The sequence below is a fragment of the Jaculus jaculus genome, chromosome 7 (genome assembly GCF_020740685.1).
Source record: "Jaculus jaculus isolate mJacJac1 chromosome 7, mJacJac1.mat.Y.cur, whole genome shotgun sequence".
Classification (NCBI taxonomy): Eukaryota; Metazoa; Chordata; class Mammalia; order Rodentia; family Dipodidae; genus Jaculus; species Jaculus jaculus.
Window position 1 is genome coordinate 98,614,686 of NC_059108.1, and position 24,178 is coordinate 98,638,863.

Genomic DNA, 24,178 nt, shown 5'->3' on the forward strand with positions numbered 1-24,178 from the left:
GAGAGAGACTCTACCATGAAAAACTAAAAAGAAGGAAAAAAATGAATACATCAGTGCATTTCAGGCAATTGGGAGGGCCCTAGAGACAAAATAACTATATTTTAGAGTTTGGGGTACAAGAACAGGGGATGAATGCTCCTAAATCACGCATCAGGCCTAGGCTTGTACAACTCCGCGCCCCAGCGGCCTGGCTGGCAGCAGGGGCGGGGCAGGGCCTGTGCGCTCCGTACCACGTGACGCTGCCTCGGCCCTGGGCACTAACGCATGCGCGCCGAGTCTTAGTCGAGGAGGAGGCTGTGTCGCTGTTGGCGGCGGTCGAGGGGGTGGTGAGAACGGAGGTGTTGGGGAGGGCCGTGGTCCGCTAGTTTGGCCCAGACTTCGGCTTATGGCCTGGAGCGGCGGCGCCGACCTTCAGGTAGCCGAGGCGGAGGCTAGCGGGAGGGAGGAAGGCGGGCCGGGCGGAAGCGGCCTGCGGCCCGACGCGACGCCGGGGCCTCGCGGTCCCGCGCTGCCCGAGTGAGGCCTGCGGGCGCCGGCGCCAGCCGACCGTGCGCCGGCCGCTCGGTGCCCTCGCCGCAAGTTGGGTGGGGCGGCGCCGGGGGTCGTCTGGGAGGGTCCGCGTCCATCCGAGCCCCGGAGGATGGAGCACACCCGGGACTGCAGCCTGGAGGGCGCGTTGCGCGCCGTGCCTCGCACAGCCGCACCCCGAGAATGTTGGAAAACCGCACAGAGACAGAAAATAGAGACTCGGAAGGGCTTCGTAGGCGCATTTGATTTGATGGAGTGATTTTTATTCATTTATTTTGTAATTAGAGACCAGCCCCGGGTCTTTAAGTTAACAAATGCTACGTGAGGTCCACAGCCCCGCCTAAGTGTCGGTGGCGAGGTGCTAGGCCGATTTAAATGGGGGGGGGGGGCTTTCAGTGTTACCCCAGGGGCCTCACGTTTGAGAACTTAAGGTTATTGGAAAGTTGATCTAATCATTTCAGAATTTACTGTAAACTTTGCTTCGTCCTTGGCAATGAGGAGCTGATGTTGGAACTTGAGTGTTAAGGTGTCCGTGGCAGTTTTAAAGTCTGTCCAGATATTACTGTCAGGTTCCCGCCCACCCGCCATCCCCCAGTTTTATAACCTCATTCTAGACTTGCAAGTTGGAACTTCCACTCTTCACTCTCTGGTACAGGATAACGGAATGGAGATCTACAGACTTGCTCAGATTTTTCCGTAAGACTTAGGTGTTAATTACAAATGACTGACTAGTAGGTGGCATGAAATTAAATAGAAAAGCAAAAATATTCTTAGACCCCAATATTCAATAATATTTAGACTTGATTACATTATAGAGGAATTAAGAATAATAATTTTGTGAGTCCAGTTGTGCCTGCTGTGTGTTGTGTGTGTTTTGGCTTTTTTTTTTTTTTTTTTTTTTTTTTTTGAGGTAGGGTCTCATTCTAGCCTAGCCTGACCCGAGAAAGAGCAGAACCTTCTGGGTGTTAACAATTCGGTGTAAAGCCATTTCATTTTAGTAGCCCAAGTGGGAAGAAAGTCGTTACAGCAAATGGTAACTTTTTCCAGATACTAGAAGCATTTATGTAAATATATAAACAAAGACCTGTTCCTACTACATAGTGTTTAATATGTGCAAATAAGGTCATCTGTAAATATTCTTAGTGTCTAAAAATAGGCACCAAAACCAATAGTTATGATGTCTTTTCTTAACAGCCCAAGCTTTCATAGTAACTTATCTTTGGCTGACACACAGAGTCATCTGTGGATTAAAAGCTGGCTATTAGACTTTTATACATTGCTCTTAATGAAAAGAAATAATGGTGTAAGTTTTTGATACCTCTACAAACATAAGAGGCATATAGAGAATTTTTTTTAGCTGGGTGTGGTGGTGCATGCCTTTAATGCCAGCACTTGGGAGGCACAGGTAGGAAGATTGCTGTTTCAAGGCCATCCTGAGACTACATAGTGAATTCCAGGTCAGCCTGGACGTGAGAGAGACCCTAACTTGAAAAACCTAAATAAATAAATAATGGAGAGAGAGAGAAAAACAGGTATTAGGTCAAATGCTCAATGCTTAGTAACTTTGATCACTTAAATTATCCTCCAAGACTTAATTTTTGTTTATCTGAATGCGTTCATGTGTGAGTATGGTACAAGGGCACATAACAACCTTGGGTCTTAGTCTTTGCCTTTGGCCTTGTTTGGGACAGGGTCTCTTGTTCGCTGCTGCATGCACCATGCTAGTGACTAGTCTTCTGGCCAGTCACTTTCCCTCCCATCTTGTCATAGACTCACTAGGATTTTATACATGTACTATAATATCCAGCTTTTATTTGGGTTCTGGGAATCTGAACTAAGGATGTCACACTTACAGTTAGCATTTTGCCCACTGAATCATTTTTCCAGCCTGATCTTTTGTATTTTAAAATATCATGTTGACTGTTAGGCACATGTTTTACTTTACCCCAACTATAGCAGATGTTAAATGTATGACATAGAAAAACTGTATTTTCTCTCTCTCTTCCCTCTCCCCCCCCCCCCGCCCCCAGGTAGAATCTCACTCTAGCCCAGGCTGACCTGGAATCCACTATATAGTATGCCTGTGAAGCCTAAGGACCCATGTTTGACTCTCCAGATCCCACGTAAGCCAGATATACAAGGTGACACAAGCACACAAGGTCACATATGTTCACAAGGTGGCACACAGGTCTGAGTTCGATTGCAGTGGCTGGAGACCCTGGCGTACCAATCCTCTCTCATTTAAAAAAAAAAAAAAAAACCTACAAAAGTTTATTTATGAGAAAGAAGCAGATAGAATATTGGTGCACCAGGGCCTGTAGCCACTGCAAACAAACGACAGATATATGTGTTACCTCGCACAACTGGCTTTACATGGATACTGGAGAATTGAGGTAGGGTTTCATTCTGGTCTAGGCTGACCTGGAACTCACTACATAGTCTCAGGGTGGTCTCAAACTCAGGGCAGTCCTCCTACCTCTGCCTCATGAGTGCTGGGATTAAGGCATGAGCCACCACACCCATCTCTGGTCCTATTTTCTTTCTTTTTTATTTTTACAAGATGGGGTCTTCTATTCTGGCTGGCCTAGAATTCACCAGGCTGACCTCTCCAGTGTGGGGATTACAGGTGTGTGCCACCATGCACAGATAATTATCCAGTCAAGAACATCTTGGTGACCCAGTATGGTGAATGTTACCACTTCCCCAGACATTGTTTATCTTTAATTTAGCTTATGGTTACCCTTCGGCATTTAAAAAAAATTTTTTACTTATTTATTTGAGAGAGACAATTTGTGTGCCACAGTCTCCAGCCACTGCAAACAAACTCAACACATGTGTCACCTTGTGTATCAGGCTTATGTGGGTACTGAAGAATTGAACCTGGTTCCTTAGGCTTTGCAGGCAAACACCTTAACCCCTAAACCATCTCTCTAGCCCTGGCTTTTTTTTTTTTTTTTTTAAGGGGGGAAAGGGTTGAAATAGGATCTCACTGTATAGCCCAGGCTATCTTGGGCCTCATGGTTCTCCTGCCTCATCCTCTCCAATGCTGGGATTACAAATGTGTGACACTGTGCTCAACTCCTTAAAATTTTCAAGTAAAGAGCCTAAATAATGGTACCAAACTGCCTGTATTTACTGAAAAGAAAACTAATAAATTAAATTAAAAAAAATAAAAAAAAAAATTAAAAAAAAAATTTTTCAAGTAAAGTTAAATTGCAGTATGAGTGTTGGACATTAACATATGGAAAAGGAGAGCTATTTTAAATGCTAAACATGTAATAATGGGAGAGTAAAGGTGAGTCGTCCTCGCCCACAAGCCCCCCCCTCTCCCCCTCCCGCCCAACCTCAGGTAAGGTCTTACTCTAGCACAGACTGACTTGGCACTCCTGCTATTGTCCTAGGCTGGTATCAAACTCACAGCAAACCCCCTATCTCTGCCTCCCTAAATGCTGAGATTGAATGTGTGCATCACTGTGTCCGGGTGACTTTTCTTGTCTTTTCTTTCTTTCAGAGATGAGGTCTCTCTAAGTAGTCTATGCTGGCCTTGAATTCATAATCCTCCTACATCTATGTCCCAAGTCTTGGATTACAAGTTTGAGCCACCATGTGTGGCTAGAAAGCAAAATTCTTCAGAATATGGGTGGGAGGGCTGGAGAGATGGATTAGTGGTTAAAGTGCTTGCCTGGGAAGCCTAAGTACCCAGGTTTGATTCTTCAGGTCCCAAGTAAGCCAGATGCACAAGTTAGCAAGTGTGTCTGGAGTTCGTTTTCAGCAGCTACAGGCCCTGACACACCTATTCTCTCTCCCTCTCTCTCTGTCTCAAGTCAAAATAAATACAAAAAATTGAAAAAAAAAATGGGTGGGAGAAGTGACCCAAGTTATGAGTTGTGGGCATTTTCTTTTAATAGATGGTGAGACACTATCCATTGTGACCAGGAGGTAATAAGATGACTTTACAGTGGGAGCTGTGATATTGACCAATTGAAGTCACACTTGATTCATGCTCATGGTCTTAATAACTTATGAGAATGCATAGAAACAGATAATAGTTTATATATTTCAGCTTTTATAGGAGTGGCATGATAAAGATGCAAAATAAATACATGTTTTTAAAAAGTTATTCATTTCACTGGGTGTGGTGGCACACACCTTTAATCCCAGCACTCAGGAGTCATAGGTAGGAGGATCGCCATGCCTTTGCAGTCACTCTGGGACTACATAGTGAATTCCAGGAACAACCTGGACTAGAGTAAAACCCTACCTCCAAAAAAAAAAGGTGTAGTATCTCTCTGCTGCAGGGCCTGTTTTTACTTTCACTTCTCAATAAAACTTTGCTTGCTTACCCTCACAAAAAGGAGAGGATTGAACGGCTGTGGTGATTCTATTGTGGTGACAAAGGAAACAGGTCAGGAAATTTGGAGGGTTACAGACTATTAATCATTTGGCAACTGGATGTCTTACTAGGTGCTGGAATGCAAATTTAGGTATTTATGCCAGGTAATGGCATTCATTGCTTTTTCAAAAGTGCTGTTCAAATGTCACTGTCCAACATGTACACATACATGCCAGCTAAACTGAAAATAAAATAGAAAATGGTGTGTTAATTTGCCATACATTTTGTATTCCTTACAATAAAAAATGTTGGTAGCAGATAAAAACAATTTTAGGGCTGGAGAGATGGCTTAGCGGTTAAGTGCTTGCCTATGAAGCCTAAGGACCCCGGTTCGAGGCTCGGTTCCCCAGGTCCCACGTTAGCCAGTTGCACAAGGGGGCGCACGCGTCTGGAGTTCGTTTGCAGAGGCTGGAAGCCCTGGCGCGCCCATTCTCTCTCTCTCTCTCTCTCTCTCTCTCTCTCTCTCTCTGTCTTTCTCTCTGTGTCTGTCACTCTCAAATAAATAAATAAATAAATAAATAAAAATTAAAAAAAAATTTTAAACTGAAAAAATAAATTTAAAAAAAGGAGAGGATTAATTACAGGTTAAACATTCAGGTAAGGTAATACATGTTCAACACATAGATAATAAAGAGATGAAAAAAATCACGAAAGAAAAAAATTCAGTGACAAAAATATGTAGGTGAAATGGGGGGGGGGGTGCTGGCTGGGCGTGGTGGTGCACGCCTTTAATCCCAGCACTGAGGAGGCAGAGGTAGGAGAATTGCCATGAGTTGGAGGCCACCCTGAGACTACATAGTGAATTCCAGTCCAGCCTGGGCTAGAGTGATACCCTACCTTGAAAAAAAAAAATGAGGGGGGCTGGAGGAATGGCTCAGCAGTTAAAGGTGTTTGCTTGCAAAGCCTGACAGACCCAGGTTTGATTTCCCAGTACCCAGTTAAAACCATATGTGCAAAATGACTCATACATCTGGAGTTCATTTGTTGTCCTTTGGAGTCATTCTATTCTGAGAGAATTTTTTTTTTTTTTTTTTTTTTCCGAGGTAGGGTCTCACTCTGGCTCAGGCTGACCTGGAATTCACTATGTAGTCTCAGGGTGGCCTCGAACTCTCGGCGATCCTCCTACCTCTGCCTCCCGAGTGCTGGGATTAAAGGAGTGCGCCACCACGCCCGGCTCCGAGAGAATTCTTTTACTTTTTAAAAAAAATATATTTTATTCATTTGAGAGAGAGAATGAATGGGCACACCAGGGCCTCCAGCCACTGCAAATGAACTCCAGATGCATGCACCCCCTTGTGCATCTGGCTTACATGGGTCCTGGAGAGTCAAACCGGGATCCTTTGGCTTTGCAGGCAAGAACCTTAACCTCTCCAGCCCTCTTTTACTTTTTTTTAATGGAATTTTTAATGTGTGCATCAACTGCAGGAGGCCTTGGCACACCCATTCTCATACTCGTTCGCTCACACTCTCACTCTCTCTCGTTTCTTCCAAATAAATAAATAAATAAATGGTTTTTAAAAATAGCCAGTTGTGGTGATACACATCTTTAATCCCCAAACTCGAAAGTTAGAGTTAGGAGAATAGCTGTGAGTTTGAGTACGCCCTGAGACTACATGGTAAATTCCAGGTCAGCCTGGGTTAGAGTGAAATCCTATCTCGAAAAACTAGTAAGTAAATAAATACAATGAAATAGGCCCACTGTGGCTGGAGATATAACTAAGTGGTAGAACACTTGTCTGGCATGCATGAGGCCCTGGGCTTAGGGTTTAGTTACTAACACTAGCAACAAAACAAAAACAAGTGAAATGAATTAGGACTTCTCAGTTGTTAGTAATGGGATGTTCTGGTGTGCTCTTGCTCTTGATTAAGTAGTCATAAAGTGCTATATATTTAAGAAAGCATTTTGAATGCCTTCACTATAAAGAAATGGTAAATGATTGAGAAGGTACATAGATTTACTCTAATTTAAACCTGTGCAGGGGCTGGAGAGTAAGGCACTTGTCTGTGAAGCCTAAGGACCCAGGTTCAACTTCCCAGTACCCATGTAAGCCCGATGTACATGGGAGCACATGTGTCTGGAGTTTGTTTGCAGTGGCTAGAGAGGCTCTGGTGTGCCCATTCTGTCTGTCTCCCTCCCCCCTCCCTCCCACCCCCTCCCCGTGTGTGTGTCTCTCTCAAAATAATGAAGTCAATAAACCTTATGCAGTAGGGGCAAGAAGGAATATAGCTTAGTGGTGAAACATGTGCTTCACATAGATGAGGCCTGAGATTCAATCCTCAGTACCACCCTCATCAAAATCATACAATGTATGAATGGGTCAAAACATTAAATAGTATCCCAAATACAAAACACTTGTTTGTTTGTTTTTTTTAATTTGAGAGCGACAGACACAGAGAGAAAGACAGATAGAGGGAGAGAGAGAGAATGGGAGCACCAGGGCTTCCAGCCTCTGCAAACGAACTCCAGATGCGTGCGCCCCCTTGTACATCTGGCTAACGTGGGACCTGGGGAACCGAGCCTCGAACCAGGGTCCTTACGCTTCACAGGCAAGCGCTTAATCGCTAAGCCATCTCTCCAGCCCCAAAGCACTTGTTTTATATATCAGTTTAAAATATTTTTTAAAAGTAGACTTGAATGAATGCCCTGCAGAATGAATGGGGAAAGCTCACATTGAGGCACATGGCATTTGAGCTCAACAGGAGAAAAGAAACTTAAGCTTCTCCTGAAGAAAAAATCAGGTCACATGGAGAATGAGCAATAGAAATTCATCTCACTTTCTGAGGAGCAATACTAACTAGATGCTCAAAGATAATGAACAGATTTAATATCTAGAACTCTACCATTTAGTTATCAGAATTGGAAAACCTTACATTGTCCTTCCGCATACACCCTTGGAGGTTATAGAAATGATTTAAAAATGAGATTAAAGTCAAGGAAGAAAGAGTATGGTTGCCACAGATAAAATTCAACCACAAGATATAAGTAAAAGGAATTTTTTGGTTTCAAAATGTTTAGAGAAACCTTAGATAAAAACCAGTGTAAGTTTCTATGGGATATAAAGTGTTTTCAGAGGGAATGTTTCTGGAGGAAAAATGGATTGTTGTGTGACAACTTGTTTTTGAAGTATTTTTATAAAATTTCTTAGAGCAAAGTATTTCAGTTTTGAAACAAACACTTGAAAATAATGAGGAAAGGGGTAAAGAGATACAAGCAAGGAAACAATTATAGTGTACAGGATAGCTTAGCCTGAAACAATGTTTATATATTATATAAACTTATATGTAACTTAATTCCAAACAAGTAGAACTACTTTTTTTGTTTGTTTTGTTTTTTTCTGAGGTAGGATTTCACTCTAGTCCAGACTGACCTGGCACTCAGTAGTCCCAGGCCGAAAGTATGAGAGGGAAAGGTATAACTGGCTTGGACGTGTGAGGCTGAGACTGGCCATAAACTCCTGATCTTCCTGCCTCTACCTCCTGATTGCTGGGATTACAAGCATGCCTCACCATCCCCAGCTTTTCTGTCTTAATATTGGCACCATACTATTGTTCTCTTCTTCCTTTTTAAAGTTACTTGTACTTTTGCTGTTTTATTTTGTTTGGAAGTTACTGGTGGTGATTAAGTATAAACTGATACTAGTAATTTATGTTAGAATAACATTTAGTATATCATCAGAATGATTTCCATACGGATAAGGCCCATGTTCTTAAATCTTTTTACAACAGTGTAATTGTAGGATATGGAGTAATTGATAGTCTGAAGATTCAGGGGTGTGGTAAATTTGCTGATTCCAAAAGTAATTCTTACAACCTACTGAATGAAGTATGCAATTAGCATAGAGTAGAAAGTAAATGACTCAGAATATATTAACCAGCAATTTTTAAAATAATGACGTAGAAATTAAAAACCCACAATCTTGTGACTAATTGGCATATGGAAAATTAATCTTCATATATTGTCTCTTAGGACAGGGGAAAAGATAGCAAAACAAGCTGAGAAATTATTTCTTTTTTTTTTTTCTGTTTTTTCAAGGTGGAGTCTTGTCCTAGCCCAGGCTAACCTTGAATTCATTATGTACTCTCAGGATGCCCTTGAACTCACAGCGATCCTCTTCTGCCTCCTGAGTGCTGGGATTAAAGGCGTGTGTCACCATGCCTGGCTTTCTTTTCTTTTCTTTTTTTTTTTTTAGGATAAATTGGTGACACTAATTAATCATTACCATCTAAGCTGAAGGAAACTCATTTTTCTATTTTCGGTTCATGGTATCACATACACACTATAATCATTTACAGATTTATGAGGATCTATGCCAAGTAAACTAAAGTACAATAAAAATGTTGGTTAATATTAACAGTTTCCCCCACAAAAGTAGTATGAGTGTTGTGTTCTTTTGGTTTGCCTACAGTTATTTAATTGAATTAGTGAAAATGAGAGTTTTGTTGTTATTAGACAAGAGGTAACTGAGTTACCTGGCTATAATTTTATTTTGCAATTACATGATTTTTTTAAAAAAAAATCTGGGTTTTGTTACAGTTTATTTGGAAAAATGCTAAGGCTCCTGTCCCCAAAAGTTACTTTAAACAAACACAGATGCCTTGGCTAACACTCCAGTTATTCTGAAGTCTAGGCTAGAGCCCAGACAATTGTACTTCTACCAATTTCTCTTAAATAATTTGGAGGAACAGAAACTTACCCATGGGTAAATGCTGGACAGTAGAACTTCTAAATGAAGTAAACTATTAACAATATAGTTTTCTATTTCTTGGCGATTAAATATTAATTTGATTGAAAAAAATATTTTTTTTTTTTTTTTGGTTTTTTGAGGTAGGGTCTCACTCAAGCCCAGGCTGTCCTGGAATTCACTATGTAGTCTCAGGGTGGCCTCAAACTCACAGTGATCCTCCTACCTCTGCCTCTTGAGTGCAAGGATTAAAGGCGTGCACCACCACGCCCGGCTGATTGACTGTATTTTTAATAGGCAAATACGACTTTTTAAGAGGTTCATGTCAATCACTACTTCTACATTTGGAAAATGTATCTTTTTTTCTTCTTGTATTTCTACAGATCACTAACTAAAGACCAAATAAATAGCTATGCAAAATTCTCACATGGACGAGTACAGAAATTCTGGCAATGGCAGCACAGGCATCAGTTCAGAGGCAGCAGTGGCAGAGCATCCTGCTGACTTCAGTACGGAGATTATGAATGTTACAGAAATGGAACAATCACCAGACAGCTCTCCCAGTGTGAATGCACCAACAGAAGAAAGTGAAATGGCAAATGCTGTGGAACTTCCCGTGACAGAAACAGAAGCAAATTTCCCTTTAGAATATGAAAAATTTTGGAAAACTATAGAAAGTAATCCTCAGGATTTTACAGGCTGGGTTTATTTGCTCCAGTATGTAGAACAGGAGGTAAGTAACAATTTAAATGGTATCAGAAGGACAGTAGTATTGGTTTAGGCCTTTCTGTTTTATAATTAAGTTTATTTTTACAATATTTTCAGATTTAGTTCAGTAATATTAGATGTATATCTTTTTTTTTTTTTAATGGTCTTTCAAGGTAGGGTCTCACTCCAGCTCAGGCTGACTTGGAATTCACTATGTAGTCTCAGGGTGGCCTCAAACTCAGAGCAGTCCTCCTACCTCTGCCTCCCGAGTGTTGGATTAAAGGCTTGCACCACCATATCCAGCTTAGATGTATATCGTTAGCTTTGGAAATAACAGCATTTTCGTACTGTGAAGATTCAGGATAGTCAAGGCCAAATGTGTGATAAGTAATGTTTGTGTATGTAATATGTGTAGAAGTACTGAATTAAAGTTACTTTAAGGAGGTGGGTATGTAGCTCATATAGGGCACTTAACTTGTCTAGAATGTGTGTGTGAGACCCTGGATTTCATTCCCAGCACCTTGTTATTTTTTAGTCCTTATTTTTTTGGCAAAAAATTTACAAGATGCTTAAGTACCTTGTTTTATTTTTATCAGAATCACTTGATGGCTGCCAGGAAAGCATTTGACAAATTTTTCATACACTACCCATATTGCTATGGTTATTGGAAAAAGTATGCAGACCTTGAAAAGCGACATGACAACGTTAAACATTCAGATGAGGTACGTACATCACTGAATAAAGTTACCTCTGTTAGGTACTGTGAGCCAATTAATAACAAAACAGAGACCTTTTTTTGGCTGGCAGTACCTACCATTTATGGTCAAACAATTTTTATAGGGTATTTTATTTGCATTTGTCACTTTTGTGGCATTTGTAGCTAATATTTTCTCTCTTTGTTGGCAGGTGCGTTAAACCTCTACAGTTTGTCAAGCTTTGCAGTGCAAGCCTCTGTATTACACTGCAGCTTAACAAGTAGGGCAGGGCTTTTCTCTCACTTACATTTATTTCTCATTTTCCAAACAATATAGTTGGTTTGCTAGTCACATTTGCTACGTCTTATTGCATTTTTGGTCAGACGCTGTCATTGATGCTCTAATGGGTCTGTGCCCTATGGTCTGTAACCCAAAGCCTGCCCACACAACCCGGTCAGAATGCAGGGACTGCTGCGCTTTGAAGATCAAGACTCTGCACGTGGGGATCAGAACATTGCCATGTTCTATCCAACCTCCACCCAAATGGTAATGGTAGATTATTTAAACAAAATTCCAGTAATTAGTATTTCTAAGGTTCACCGGATAACACAGTGTTACCTCTCTGTTAAGCAATATTTAACTATTTGAAGTACAGTTTATTGTTTTCTTCTTAGGTGTATCGACGGGGGCTTCAGGCAATACCTCTTAGTGTTGATCTTTGGATACACTATATAAACTTCTTAAAAGAAACATTGGACCCTGGTGATCCTGAGACAAACAGTACAATAAGAGGGTATGTTAAATATTGATGCTCAAATATACTTGAAGATTTAAATAAGTATCCAGATAATAAAAATAGAGCTATTCGTGAATGCTACACTAGAAGCTTAACATTTATACATTTCCTTTCCATTGCTTTGAAAAACTGGCACATGTAATAAACATGTTTGGTTTTATTTTTTTTTAATTTATTTATTTGCAAGCAGATAGAGATAGGCATGCAGAATGGCCATGCCAGGGCCTCTAGCCACTGCAAACAAACTCCAGATGCATGTGCCCCTTGTACATCTGGCTTGCGTGAATCCTGGGGAATTGAACCTGGGTTCTTTGGCTTCACAGGCAAATGCCTTAACCACTAAGCCATCTTTCCAGCCCATTTTTAGTTAAAAAAGCTTTCCTCTGTTCCACACCCTTTCATTTATGTCTCCCGTTACAGTCTACTCACAATAATGGCTTAGTTTGTGTCTTCAGGTATACATAGTATTTAACTGTCTGTTTTCTTTTTATTTTGGTTTTTGTGACATAGGGTCTCTCTAATCCAGGCCGACCTAGATTTCACTATGTAGTCTCAGGGTGGCCTCAAACTCATGACGATCCTCCTACCTCTGCCTCCTAAGTGCTGGGATTAAAGGCATGTGCCACCATGCTTGGCCTTCTTTTTTTTTTTTAAGTAATATTTTATTTATTTTCAAATAGAGAAAAAAGGGCAAATGAGTGCACCAGTACCTCCGCCCGCTACAGATGAACTCCAGATGCATGTGCTACTTTGTGCATCTGGCTTTATGTGGGTACTGGGGAATTGAACCTGGGTCATTATGATTTGCAGGCAAGTTTCTTAACTGCTGAGCCATCTCTCCAGCCCTCTTTTTCTTTTCTTTTCTTTTTTTCTCCTTTTTGGTAGGCAAGAGGTCTCACTCAGCCTGGACTAGAGTGAGTTCCAAGTCAGCCTGAGCTATTCTTAAATTCACTATGATCTTCCTAATTTAGCTTCCCAAGACTGGGATTAGGTGTGAGTCACCACACTTAGGAATAGAATAGGTTTCCAGAGATCTGTTTCTGTGTCTTTTAGTCATTCTGAATCTGTAAATTTTTTAAATTTGTTTTTCTTTTTTGAGGTAGGGTCTCACTCTATCTCAGGCTGACCTGTAATTCACGATGTAGTCTCAAGGTGCCCTTGAATTTATGGCGATCTTCCTACCTCTGCCTCCCAAATGTGGGATTAAAGTTGTGTGCCACCACACTCAGCATGAATCTGTAAATATTTTTATCGTCATGTCATCCTTAAGCATTATCTTTTCAGTGTTAATTCTCTTTCTCACCCATTTTTCTTATTTGTGTAATGAAAGTGTTTCTGTCTAAATACTTGATACTCAGTCTCACTTTTTTGCCTGCCCTCTTGGAGCTATCCCTTCTGATATATCTCTTTCGCAGCCTGGCCAACCTGGATGCTCTCTTCTCATTCTGTCATATAGCAGTTATCTTGCAGTTTCCTCATCATGGTTCTTAAGGACCCAGGTTTGAATCGCCAGGTCCCACTTATGACAGATGCACATGGTGGCACACACATCTGGAGTTCGTTTGCAATGGCTAGAGCCCCTGGTGTGCCCATTCTCACTATCTCATCTCATCTCTTCTCCTTCTCTCTCTCTCTCTCTCTTTCTCTCTCTGTGTGTCTCTAATAAATATGTTTTTAAAAAATTGTTAGATATTGTTCTTTCTTGATTTATACCTACCTTTTAGATGCTTGTATACAACTTTCTTGGTAGAGAATATTTGGGCTGAAAAAATAATTTTAAGGCCACTCAGGCTTTTGTTGGGAGGATGTTGCATTATTAATCATATACTTGTACCAGCAGTTTCCTTAGAGGAGGATATTCTGCTCTGTGGAAGAAATGTAAACCTGCTTATGAAATACCAGAGCTGTGCTTTTATCCAGAGTTCAAAATTCCTTATTCATTGAGTAGACCTTCATTTAAACATAATAACATTACTCTCCAAACATTTGTAAAATTTTTTTATTATCTATTTATTTGAGAGAGAGAAAAAAAAGGACATGCCAGGGTCTCCAACCACTGCATACAAACTCCACATATATGCACCCTCTTGTGCATCTAGCTTACATGGGTCCTGGAGAATTGAATCGGGATCCTTTGGCTTTGTAGGCAAACACCTTAAACACTAACCCATCTCTCCAAACCCCCCAAACATTTTTTTTTTTAATTATTTATTTATTTATTTGAGAGCGACAGACACAGAGAGAAAGACAGGGAGAGGGAGAGAATGGGCACTCCAGGGCTTCCAGCCTCTGCAAACGAACTCCAGATGCGTGCACCCCTTTGTGCGTCTGGCTAACGTGGGACCTGGGGAACCAATCCTCGAACCGGGGTCCTTAGGCTTCACAGGCAAGCGCTTAACCGCTAAGCCATCTCTCCAGCCCGCCACCAAACATTTTTTTTCTTTTCTTTCTTTCTGGAGGAGGGTATGGGTATGCTAGGGCCTATAGCCATTGCAAACAAACCCAAGGTGCATGTGCATCTGGCTTACATGGGTACTGGGGCATTGAACCTAGGCCCTTAGGCTTCACAGGCAAGTTCTTTAACAACTAAACCATCTCTCCAGGCCCCCTCCCAACTTTTCTTAGTATCTCTTAAATTCAGTTTCTGTTTCACTTTGAGATTCTTTTTGTTTGTTTGTTTGTTTTAGAGGTAGGGTTTCACTCTAGTCCAGGCCGACCTGGAAGTAATGGAACTAATGATAATGGTGATCCTCCTACCTCTGCCTCCAGAATGCTGGGATTAAAAGCATGTGACACCATGCCTAGCTGAGATTCTTTTTCTTTTTTTTCTTTTCTTTTTTTTTTTTTTTTTTTTTGAGGTAGGTCTCACTCTAACCCAGCCTGACCTAGAATTCACTATGTGGTCTCAGGTTGGCCTCAAAGTCACGGCCATCCTCTTACCTCTGCCTCCCAAATGCTGGGATTAAAGACATGCATCAACATGCCTGGCTATGTATATGTAATCTTTTTAAAAAAAACTTAAGCTGGGGAGGCAGAGGTAGGAGGATTGCCATGAGTTCAAGGCCACCCTGAGACTACAGAGTTAATTACAGGTCAGCCTGGATCAGAATGAGACCCTACCTTGAAAAACCAAAAAAAAAAAAAAAAAAAAAAAAAGAAAGAAAGAAAACAACAAAAAAAAAACCTCTCCAGACACATGTGCCATCTTGTGCATCTGGCTTACGTGGATACTAAGAAATTGAACCTCGGTCCTAAGTCTTCGCAAGCTAGTGCCTTAGCTGTTAAGATGTCTCTCCAGCCCTCGCTTTGAGATTCTGCAGAGGCATTAACATGTATCTTATTTTCTTATTATATACAAATGTAGACAGACCCACATACACTCAGGCACTTTAAATTATTGTTTTGTTTTGTTTTCCGAGGTAGTTTCTCACTCTAGCTCAGGCTGACCTGAAATTTACTATGTAGTCTCAGGGTGGCCTTGAACTTACAGCTGTCCTCCTACTTCTACCTCCCAAATGCTGGGATTAAAGGTGTATGCCACCATACCCAGCTAAATTTTCATTTTGTATATATTAAACATATTTCCTCCAGTGTTTCATGATGTTGAGCTTTGTTCAAAATGTTATTTGTGTGTCTGTGTGGGCGTGCACATGTGTGCAGAGGGTAGAGGACAACGTCAGGCATGTTCTTCAGGAATGCCATCCACTTTTTATTTATTTATATATTTTATTAGTTGTTTGTTTATTTTTGGTTTGTCTAGGTAGAGTCTCACTCTAGCCCAGGCTGACCTGGAATTCACTATGTAGTCTCTGGCTGGCTTCATGCTGAAAACCATCCTCCTACCTGAACTTCCCGAGTGCTGTAATTATAGGTGTGCACCTCCATGCCCCAGCTTTATTTACGTATTTTTGAGGGAGGATCTCTCATTGACCTGACACCTACCAAGAAGACAATATTGCTGGCCAGTGAACCCCAGGGATCTACCTGTCTGCTTCCCCTGTGATAGGATTGCTAGTGCACACCATAAAGCCTGGGTTCTGGGGTTGAACTTGATTCTCACGGTGGCCTCCAACTTACTGTGATCCTCCTACCCCTGCCTCCTGAGTGATGGTATTAAAGGCACGCACCACCACTCCTGGCTCCTAATCCCTCTTTTTTTATTTTTAAATTTTATTTTTTAAATTTTGTTCATTCTTATTTATTTGAGAGTGACAGAGAGAGAGAGAGAGAGGGAGAGAGAGAGAAAATGGGTGCACCATGGCCTCCAGCCACTGCAAACGAATTCCAGACGTGTGCACCCCCTTGTGCATCTGGCTAACGTGGGTCCTGGGGAACCAAGCCTCGAACCAGTGTTCTTAGGCTTCACAGGCAAGCACTTAACCACTAAGCCATCTCTCCAGCCCTTTTTTCTCAATTTTTATTAACATCTTCCATGATTATAAAAAATATCCCATGGTAATACCCGCCTCCCCCCAACTTTCCCCTTTGAAATTCCATTCTCCATCATATCCCCTCCCCATCTCAATTACTGTACTTACATATATACAATACCAACCTATTAAGTACTCTCCTCCCTTCCTTTTTCTTCCCCTTATATCTCCTTTTTTAACTTGCCTCTGCTACTGAGTTTTTTCCTTCTCACGCAGAAGCCCAAACATCTGTAGCTAGGATCCACATATGAGGGAGAACATGTGGCACTTGGCTTTCTGGGCCTGCTAATCTCTATTTTTTTAATGTATTTTTTAAATTTTGTAACTTTATCCAACATTTTATATTAGACATGTACTTCTAAAAACTTTTACTGTACTTTGTGTTCTCATTATGCTATCCTCTTTTGTTCCTTCTCCCCCAAATGTATTTTAGTATTCAATTATTGATTTTATTTTTTTCCGAGACAGTGTCTCACTCTAGCCCAAGCTGACCTAGAACTCACTCTGTAGCCCCAGGCTGGCCTCAAACTCACTCCTACCTCAGCCTCCCAAGTACTGGGACTAAGGGAGTGTGACCAACATGCCTGATGTTGATCCCTTCCCCAACCCTCTCTTACCCCTTTTCTTTTTTATTTTTTTTTTCTCAATTTTTATTAACATTTTCCATGATTATAAAAAGTATCCCATGGTAATACCCTCTCTCTTTCCTCCCCTTCCCCTTTTCTTAATATGTTTATTTATTTATAAGCAGAGAAAGAGGAGAGGAAATAAGTGTGAGAGTGCCTCTTGCTACTCAAATGAATACCAGATGTGTGCACCACTTTGCATCTGCCTCTAAATAGATACTTGCTGAGGAATTAAACCTGGGCCAGCAGACTTTGCAAGCAAGTGCCTTTAACCACTGAGTTATCTTCCTAACCCGTCCTAGGTGGTGGGCCTATTCTACATTTTCATTTAAATTTTAATAAAATTTTTTGTCATTTATTATCTGGCTAAGTTGAGGTAGATGTTGATCGTTTATTTTTCCCCTTTATTAAACAGTTTAGTCTTTCTGCACTAATACTAAGTACTACCTTTAACTTGTATCAAATTCTCATGCATCCATTGATTCCTTCCTCCATTAGTTTATTTTTAATTTATGATACTTGTAATGATTATAATGACCTAATTTTGTTTCATATTTTTCAGGAAAATGCTTGCTACATTGTTCTTTTGTTCTTTTATTTTACAAAGTTACAATTTTAGCCAGGTATGGTAGTGCATACCTTTAATTCAGAATCTCCGGTTCAAGACCAATCTGGAACCAGAGTAAGGTCCTGGTCAGCTGAGAAAGATAAGAAAAAAAATTATGTGCACTTTTTTTTGGTTGACCTGAAATTCACTCTGTAGTCATAGTCACGGTAGTCTTAAACTCATGGCAGTCCTCCTACCTCTGTCTCCCAAGTGCTGAGATTAAAGGCCTATACCACCATGCCCAGCTTTTTTATTTTTATTTTTATTTTTATTTTTTTTCTTTTGAGGTAGGGTCTCATGCCCAGGCTGACCTGGAATTCACTATGTAGTTTCATGAACTGCTATCCTCCTATCTCTGCCTCTTGAGTGCTGGAATTAAAGGCATGTGCCACTACACCTGACTAAAAAGTTTTCTTTTTAAAAAAAAAATATTCTAATTAACAATGGTTGCAATTTTTTGTTTATTTTCTTGTTTTGGGTGGTGCTGAAGACTGAACCAAGAGCATTGAGCATACTAGGCAAGCACTCTACCTCTGAGCTACACCATCAACATTAAAAAAAAAAAATTACATTTTTAAATGTTTTGTTTTCTTTGTTTTTTTTAAGGTAAGGTCGCGTTTCTAGCCCAGGATGATCTAGAATTCACTATGTAATTTCAGTCTGGCCTCAAACTCATGACAATCCTCCTCCTACCTTTGCTTCCCAAGTGCTGGGATTAAAGGTGTGCACCACCATGTCTGGCAGAATTACATTTTTTAAATGCTAGATAAATTTTATATTTAAATTTTTTTGTTCCACCTAGAATTCATTAGTTCTTTTATTTGGATTATGTTAAAGTTGTAAATTAATTTAGAGAGAGTAGTTTATACTGGATAAAATAATCCAGTTCAGCTGGTCATGGAGGCACATGCCAATAATCCAAGTACTCTGTCTGGGAGGCTGAGGTATGAGTACCATTGTGAGTTCACAGCCAGCTTAAGACTACATAGTGAATTCTACCAGGTCAGTCTGGGCTAGAATTTATTTTGTTGAGGTATCAAATCCAGTTTTTAAAGTTTCTTACAAAAAATCACATAAAATGAGCTAGGTGTTATAAAATACTTTTTTTGTTTTGAGGTGTTTTTTTTTTTAATTTTTATTTATTTATTTATTTATTTATTTATTTATTTATTTATTTGAGAGCGACAGACACAGAGAGAAAGACAGAGAGAGGGAGAGAGAGAGAATGGGTGTGCCAGGGCTTCCAGCCTCTGCAAACGAACTCCAGACACGTGCGCCCCCTTGTGCATCTGGCTAACGTGGGACCTGGGGAACCAAGCCTCGAACCGGGGTCCTTAGGCTTCACAGGCAAGCGCTTAACCGCTAAGCCATCTCTCCAGCCCTGTTTTGAGGTTTTTTTTGTTTGTTTTTTTAGGCAGGATCTCACTCAAGTTCAGGCTGAACTGAAATTCACTATGTAGTCTCAGAGTGGCCTTGAACTCATGGTGATCCTCCTACCTCTGCCTCCCGAGTGCTGGGATTAAAGGCGTGCTCCACCACGCCTGGCTAAAGTGTATTTTTGTTTGTTTGTTTGTTTGTTTCAAGGTAGGGTCTCACTATAGCCCAGACTGACCTGGAATTCAGGGTGGCTTCAAACTCACAGTGATCCTCCTATCTTTGCCTCCCATGTGCCACCACGTCCAGCTCTTTATTTTTTCTTTTTAATTTTTAATTTAATTTATTTATTTATTTGAAAGAGAGAGAATGGTTGTGTCAGGGCTTCTAGCCACTGTAAACAAACTCCAAATGCATGTGATGCCTTGTGCATCTGGCTTGTGTGGGTCCTGGGGAATTGAACCTGGGCCCTTAGGCTTTGCAGGCAAGTGCCTTAACAGCTAAGCCATCTCTCCAGCCCTTATTTTTGTTTTTGTATTTGAGGCAGGTCTCATCCTAGCCCTGACTCAGGATACTCATTCCTTAGTCCTGGCTGGCCTTTAACTAAGACCATCCTCCTGCCTCAGCCTCCCAAGTGCTGGTATGAAAGGTGTGAGCCACCACATCTGTCTTAAAATACTTGTTTTTTATAGTGAACTTTCAGAATTGGGAAAGGTTTTTAAGGATTCTGAAGTACATGTCTATTTTTTATAACCTTGTAAGGTTGCTGCATCCCTTATTGAGGAGTCATTTTTGCTAGAAAGTATTACCTAAATTTGTAAAGGTAAAATAATTACTTAGTTTGTCTTCTACCCTAAATGAATCTGTACAGTGGACTTTTCAAGGGCATAACATGTAAATGTCATACATTGTGGTATATGTAGGATAAAATTACATAAAATAAATTCATCTATTCCCTTTGTTTACTTTTCTTTTTAACTTTTGTACAATTTTAATTAGTCCTACTTTTTAAGCCCTACTTGTCTAGGATGTAACTCTTTAACTTTTGAATTCAGCACTATTTCTTAAATTCATTAATAACATTGAAAATGTTTTATTTGAGGAAGATAACTTAAGAGCAATTTAATTTTTCAGAACTTTTGAGCATGCTGTTCTAGCTGCAGGAACAGATTTCCGATCTGACAGACTATGGGAAATGTATATAAACTGGGAAAATGAGCAGGGGAATCTACGAGAAGTTACAGCTATCTATGATCGTATTCTTGGCATCCCAACACAACTGTATAGTCATCATTTTCAGAGGTATGTTAAAAGATACTACTACTATTATTTTAATTTTAGTTTGTTTTGTTTTGTTTTTTTCAAGGTAGGGTGTCGCTCTAGCCCAGGCTGACCTGGAATTCACTATGTAATCTGAGGGTGGCCTCACAGCAATCCTTCTACCTTTGCCTACCAGAGTGCTTGGATTAAAGGTGTGCACCACCACGCCCATCTCTATTATTATTATTATTTAAAATATTTTATTTGGGCTGGAGAGATGGCTTAGCGGTTAAGCACTTGCCTGTGAAGCCTAAGGACCCTGGTTCAAGGCTTGACTCCCCAGGACCCACGCTAACCAGATGCACAAGGGGGCACACGCATCTGGAGTTCGTTTGCAGTGGCTGGAGGCCCTGGCGTGCCCATTCTCTCTGTCTCTCTCTCTGTCTGCCTCTTTGTCGCTCTCAAATAAATGAATAAAAATAACAAAAATTAAAAAAAAAATTTATTTACTAGAGGGGGAGAGAATGAGCATTCCAGACACATGTGCTACCTTATTCACTTGGCTCAACCTGGGTACTGGGGAATCAAACCTGGGTTCTTAGGCTTTGTGGACAAGTGCCTTAACCACTAAGCCATCTCTCCAGCCCAATCATTGATATTTTAAAGTAAACTATGTCATTAAATTCTTTCTCTCCCAAATAAGTAATTTTTTAAAAACATTATCAGGCTGGAGAGATGGCTTAGAGGTTATAAGCGCTCGCCTGTGAAGCCTAAGAACCCCAATTCAAGGCTCGATTCCCCAGGACCCACGTTAACCAGATGCACAAGGAGGCACATGCGTCTGGAGTTTGTTTGCAGTGGCTGGAGGCCCTGGCGCGCCCATTCTCTCTCTCTCTCTCTCTCTCTCTCTCTTTCTGCCACTCTCAAGTAAAACAAAAAACAATAAAATAATATATCAATGATTTATAGTTTCAAAATTTTTGAAATCATGTCAAAGCTACTCCATGGTTTTGGACTGAGTGGGCAAGCTCAGAGACCTGAGGAGTAGCCAGAAGTCACTGCCAAGGAACCACCCTTTAGCTGCTCCACTTTCATGTGTACCTGTTATTCATGTGCTAGTTAGGCACAAAGAAATCACTAATTGCAAATAAATAAAACTTTTAAATTAAAATAGAATAAAATGATCCATAGGGTTGAAGCATAACATGTACAACCATGTTTAATACATTGGTTGAAGAGGAATGCCTAAACATCTATAATGCCATCATTCAGGAAATAGAGGCCAATAGGATCTGTAATAAGTTCCAGGACAGCACAGAAAAACCTTGTCATAAGAAACCAAAATGTGGAGAGGGCACACAAGAAAAAAGGCCTGAGGGATGGAGAGATGGCTCAGAGGTTAACACACTTGTCTGCAAAACTTAAGGACCTAGGTTCATTTCCCCAGTACCCATGTAAAAGCCAGATGCACTAAGTGGTGTATGTGTTTGCAGCAGCTAGAGGCCTTGGTGTGTCCATTCATATTCTCCCCCCCACCCCCACAAATAAATAAAAGAAAAAGAAATAAAGCCCTGGGTCAGAAGAGGAAAGCTTTATCTAAGGGCATTGGATTTTAAATGAAATATATAGGTAAAAGCACTGAAGTGACATTGACAGGGGATAGTGATATTTTCATTTTTATATTTACCATTTCAGGGTAGTAGTGTAGAGTGGAAGGTGGGAGTCAAGACTAAATGTTGTAAGACCACTTTGTTTACTTAAGTGAAAAGTGAGGCAGTTATACAGAAGTATTAAAGTTGAGGGGGCTGGAGGAATGGCTTAGCAGTTTAGGGCAATTGCCTACAAAGCCCTAAGGACCCAGGTTCTATTCTGTAGTACCCCACATAAGCCAGACTTATAAGATGGTGGATGTGTCTGGAGTTTGTAGTGGCTGCAGGCCCTGATGTACCCTTTTTCTGTCTGCCTCTTCCTCTCGCTTGCTCTCCCTTGCTCTCTCAAATAAGTAAATAAACAGGAAAAAAAAAAAAAGAAAGTTGAACCAGGGATGGAGATATGGCTTAGCGGTTAAATTGCTTGCATGAGAAACCTAAGGACCTAGTTTAAACACTCCAGAACGCACATAAGCCAGATCCACACGGTAGTTCATGTGTCCAGAGTTTTTTGCAGTGGCTAGAGGTCCTGGCGTTCCCATTTTCTTTCTTTCCTAAATAAATAAAAGTTCCTTTGTACAAGGTTGAATCAAGTGTTGGAATGATCTTTCAGTGGTTAAGGCACTTGCTTTCAAAGCCTGCTGTTGTTCTGGGTTCAATTCTCTAGTACCCATGTAAAGGAAATACACAAAGTGGCACATGGCATCTAGAGTTTGTTTTTAGTGGAAAGAGGCCCTTGGCATGCCATTTTCAATCTCACTCTCAAAATAAATAAATTATTTTTTAAAAAAGAAAATTGGAGGCAGGGCGTGGCAGCACACGTCTTTAATCCCAGCACTTGGGAGGCAGAGATAGTAGGATCACCATGAGTTCAAGGCCACCCTAAGACTACAGAATGAATTCCAGGTCAGCCTGAGCTAGAGTGAAACCCTACATCAAAAGGAAAAAAAAAAAAAAAGGACTGGAGGGATGGCTTAGCAGTTAAGGCATTTGCCTGCAAAGCCAAAGGACCCAGCTTCAATTCCCCAGGACCCACATAACACATAAACCAGATGCATAAGGGGGCACATGCATCTGCAGTTCATTTCAGTGGCTGGAGCCCTGGCGTGCCCATTCTTTCTCTCCCCATTTTTCTCTGTCAAATAAATAAAAATAAAATATTAAAAAAGAAAGAAAAGAAAATTGAATCAATAAGATCTGGTATCTTATGAAATGCATATAATTTTAAAGTTAGTTTCTGTGTTTTTATTATAGCTTTGGAAGATAAAGTTAATTGTTCATTGTACAGAGGAGGAAACTAAGATTTGGAGAAGGGAAAACTTCTCTTAAGTCAGATAGCTAATAACAGACAGTACTTCAGTTTGAATTTGTGTCTTTTCATTTCTTTTGCATTCTATTGCAATGGCAGGAAGGAAATGGAGATGTCTGAAAGACCATAGGGTTTTACTATAGAAAACAAGGAGAGGGAGTGGAGAGATGAGTCAGCAGTTTAGGTGCTTGCGTGCAGAGCTGAAAGACCCAAGTTCAGTCCCTCCAATACCCGGGTAAAGCCAGGTGCACAAAGTGGCACATACATCTGGAGTTCATTGGTAGTGGCTGGAGCCCTTGGTATGCCCATTCTCTCTGTCTTCTCTGTATCTCTTGTCTGTCTGTAAATAAATTTTAGGAAGTATTTAAGGTGTTTAAGGGATTTAGCTGAGTGAATGAGTGCTTGCGCAAGGCCCTCATTTTGGCCCTTAGCACGGGGGGGGGGGGGTCCCAAAACTAACTTTAAAAAAAGATAAATAGGAGAAATTTTGGTTTCCCTAAATCAGTTTATTTAAAGGAATAATATATAATTATGCAAAAGTAGAATGTGCATTTATCTTTCTTCCCTTAGATTTAAAGAACACGTTCAGAATAACTTGCCTAGAGATCTGTTAACTGGTGAACAGTTTATTCAGCTCAGAAGAGAGTTAGCTTCTGTAAATGGACACAGTGGTGATGATGGTCCTCCTGGTGATGACCTCCCATCAGGAATTGAGGATATTACTGATCCAGCAAAGGTAACTGGAATTAATCAGATGTTCAGTGCATGTGAAACTAAAACACTTAGGGTGTGTGTGGTAGTATGATAACTTGTATAGAAGGTATATTTTTCCCTAGTGTGTGATCTACTATTTAAGTAATGCATAAGGAATTTTTTTTTCCTGGCTTAATTTGTTTTAACTTTTTTTAATTTTTCTTAAGTTTTATTTATTTATTTATTTGTGAGCGACAGACACAGAGAGAAAGATAGAGGGAGAGAGAGAGAATGGGTGCACCAGGGCTTCCAGCCTCTGCAAACGAACTCCAGACGCGTGCGCCCCCTTGTGCATCTGGCTAACGTGGGACCTGGGGAACCGAGCCTCGAACCGGGGTCCTTAGGCTTCACAGGCAAGCACTTAACCG

At 40.6% G+C, this 24,178-nt stretch overlaps 1 protein-coding gene across 2 annotated transcripts in view; it reads left to right on the forward strand.

Moving 5' to 3' along the window:
* Positions 1–279: 279 nt before the first annotated feature.
* Positions 280–24,178, forward strand: part of Prpf39 (pre-mRNA processing factor 39) — a 36,246-nt gene continuing 12,347 nt past the window's right edge. The window contains exons 1-6 of one of the 2 annotated variants that reach the window (XM_004649145.3): positions 280–415; positions 9,987–10,336; positions 10,908–11,033; positions 11,681–11,799; positions 19,974–20,141; positions 23,628–23,793. In XM_004649145.3, the coding sequence (XP_004649202.1) occupies positions 10,016–10,336; positions 10,908–11,033; positions 11,681–11,799; positions 19,974–20,141; positions 23,628–23,793 (900 nt within the window). In that variant the 5' untranslated portion in view covers positions 280–415; positions 9,987–10,015. Of the gene's footprint in view, positions 416–9,986; positions 10,337–10,905; positions 11,034–11,217; positions 11,287–11,389; positions 11,553–11,680; positions 11,800–19,973; positions 20,142–23,627; positions 23,794–24,178 lie in introns of those variants that run through there. The other variant, XM_045154210.1, reaches the window with a different exon arrangement.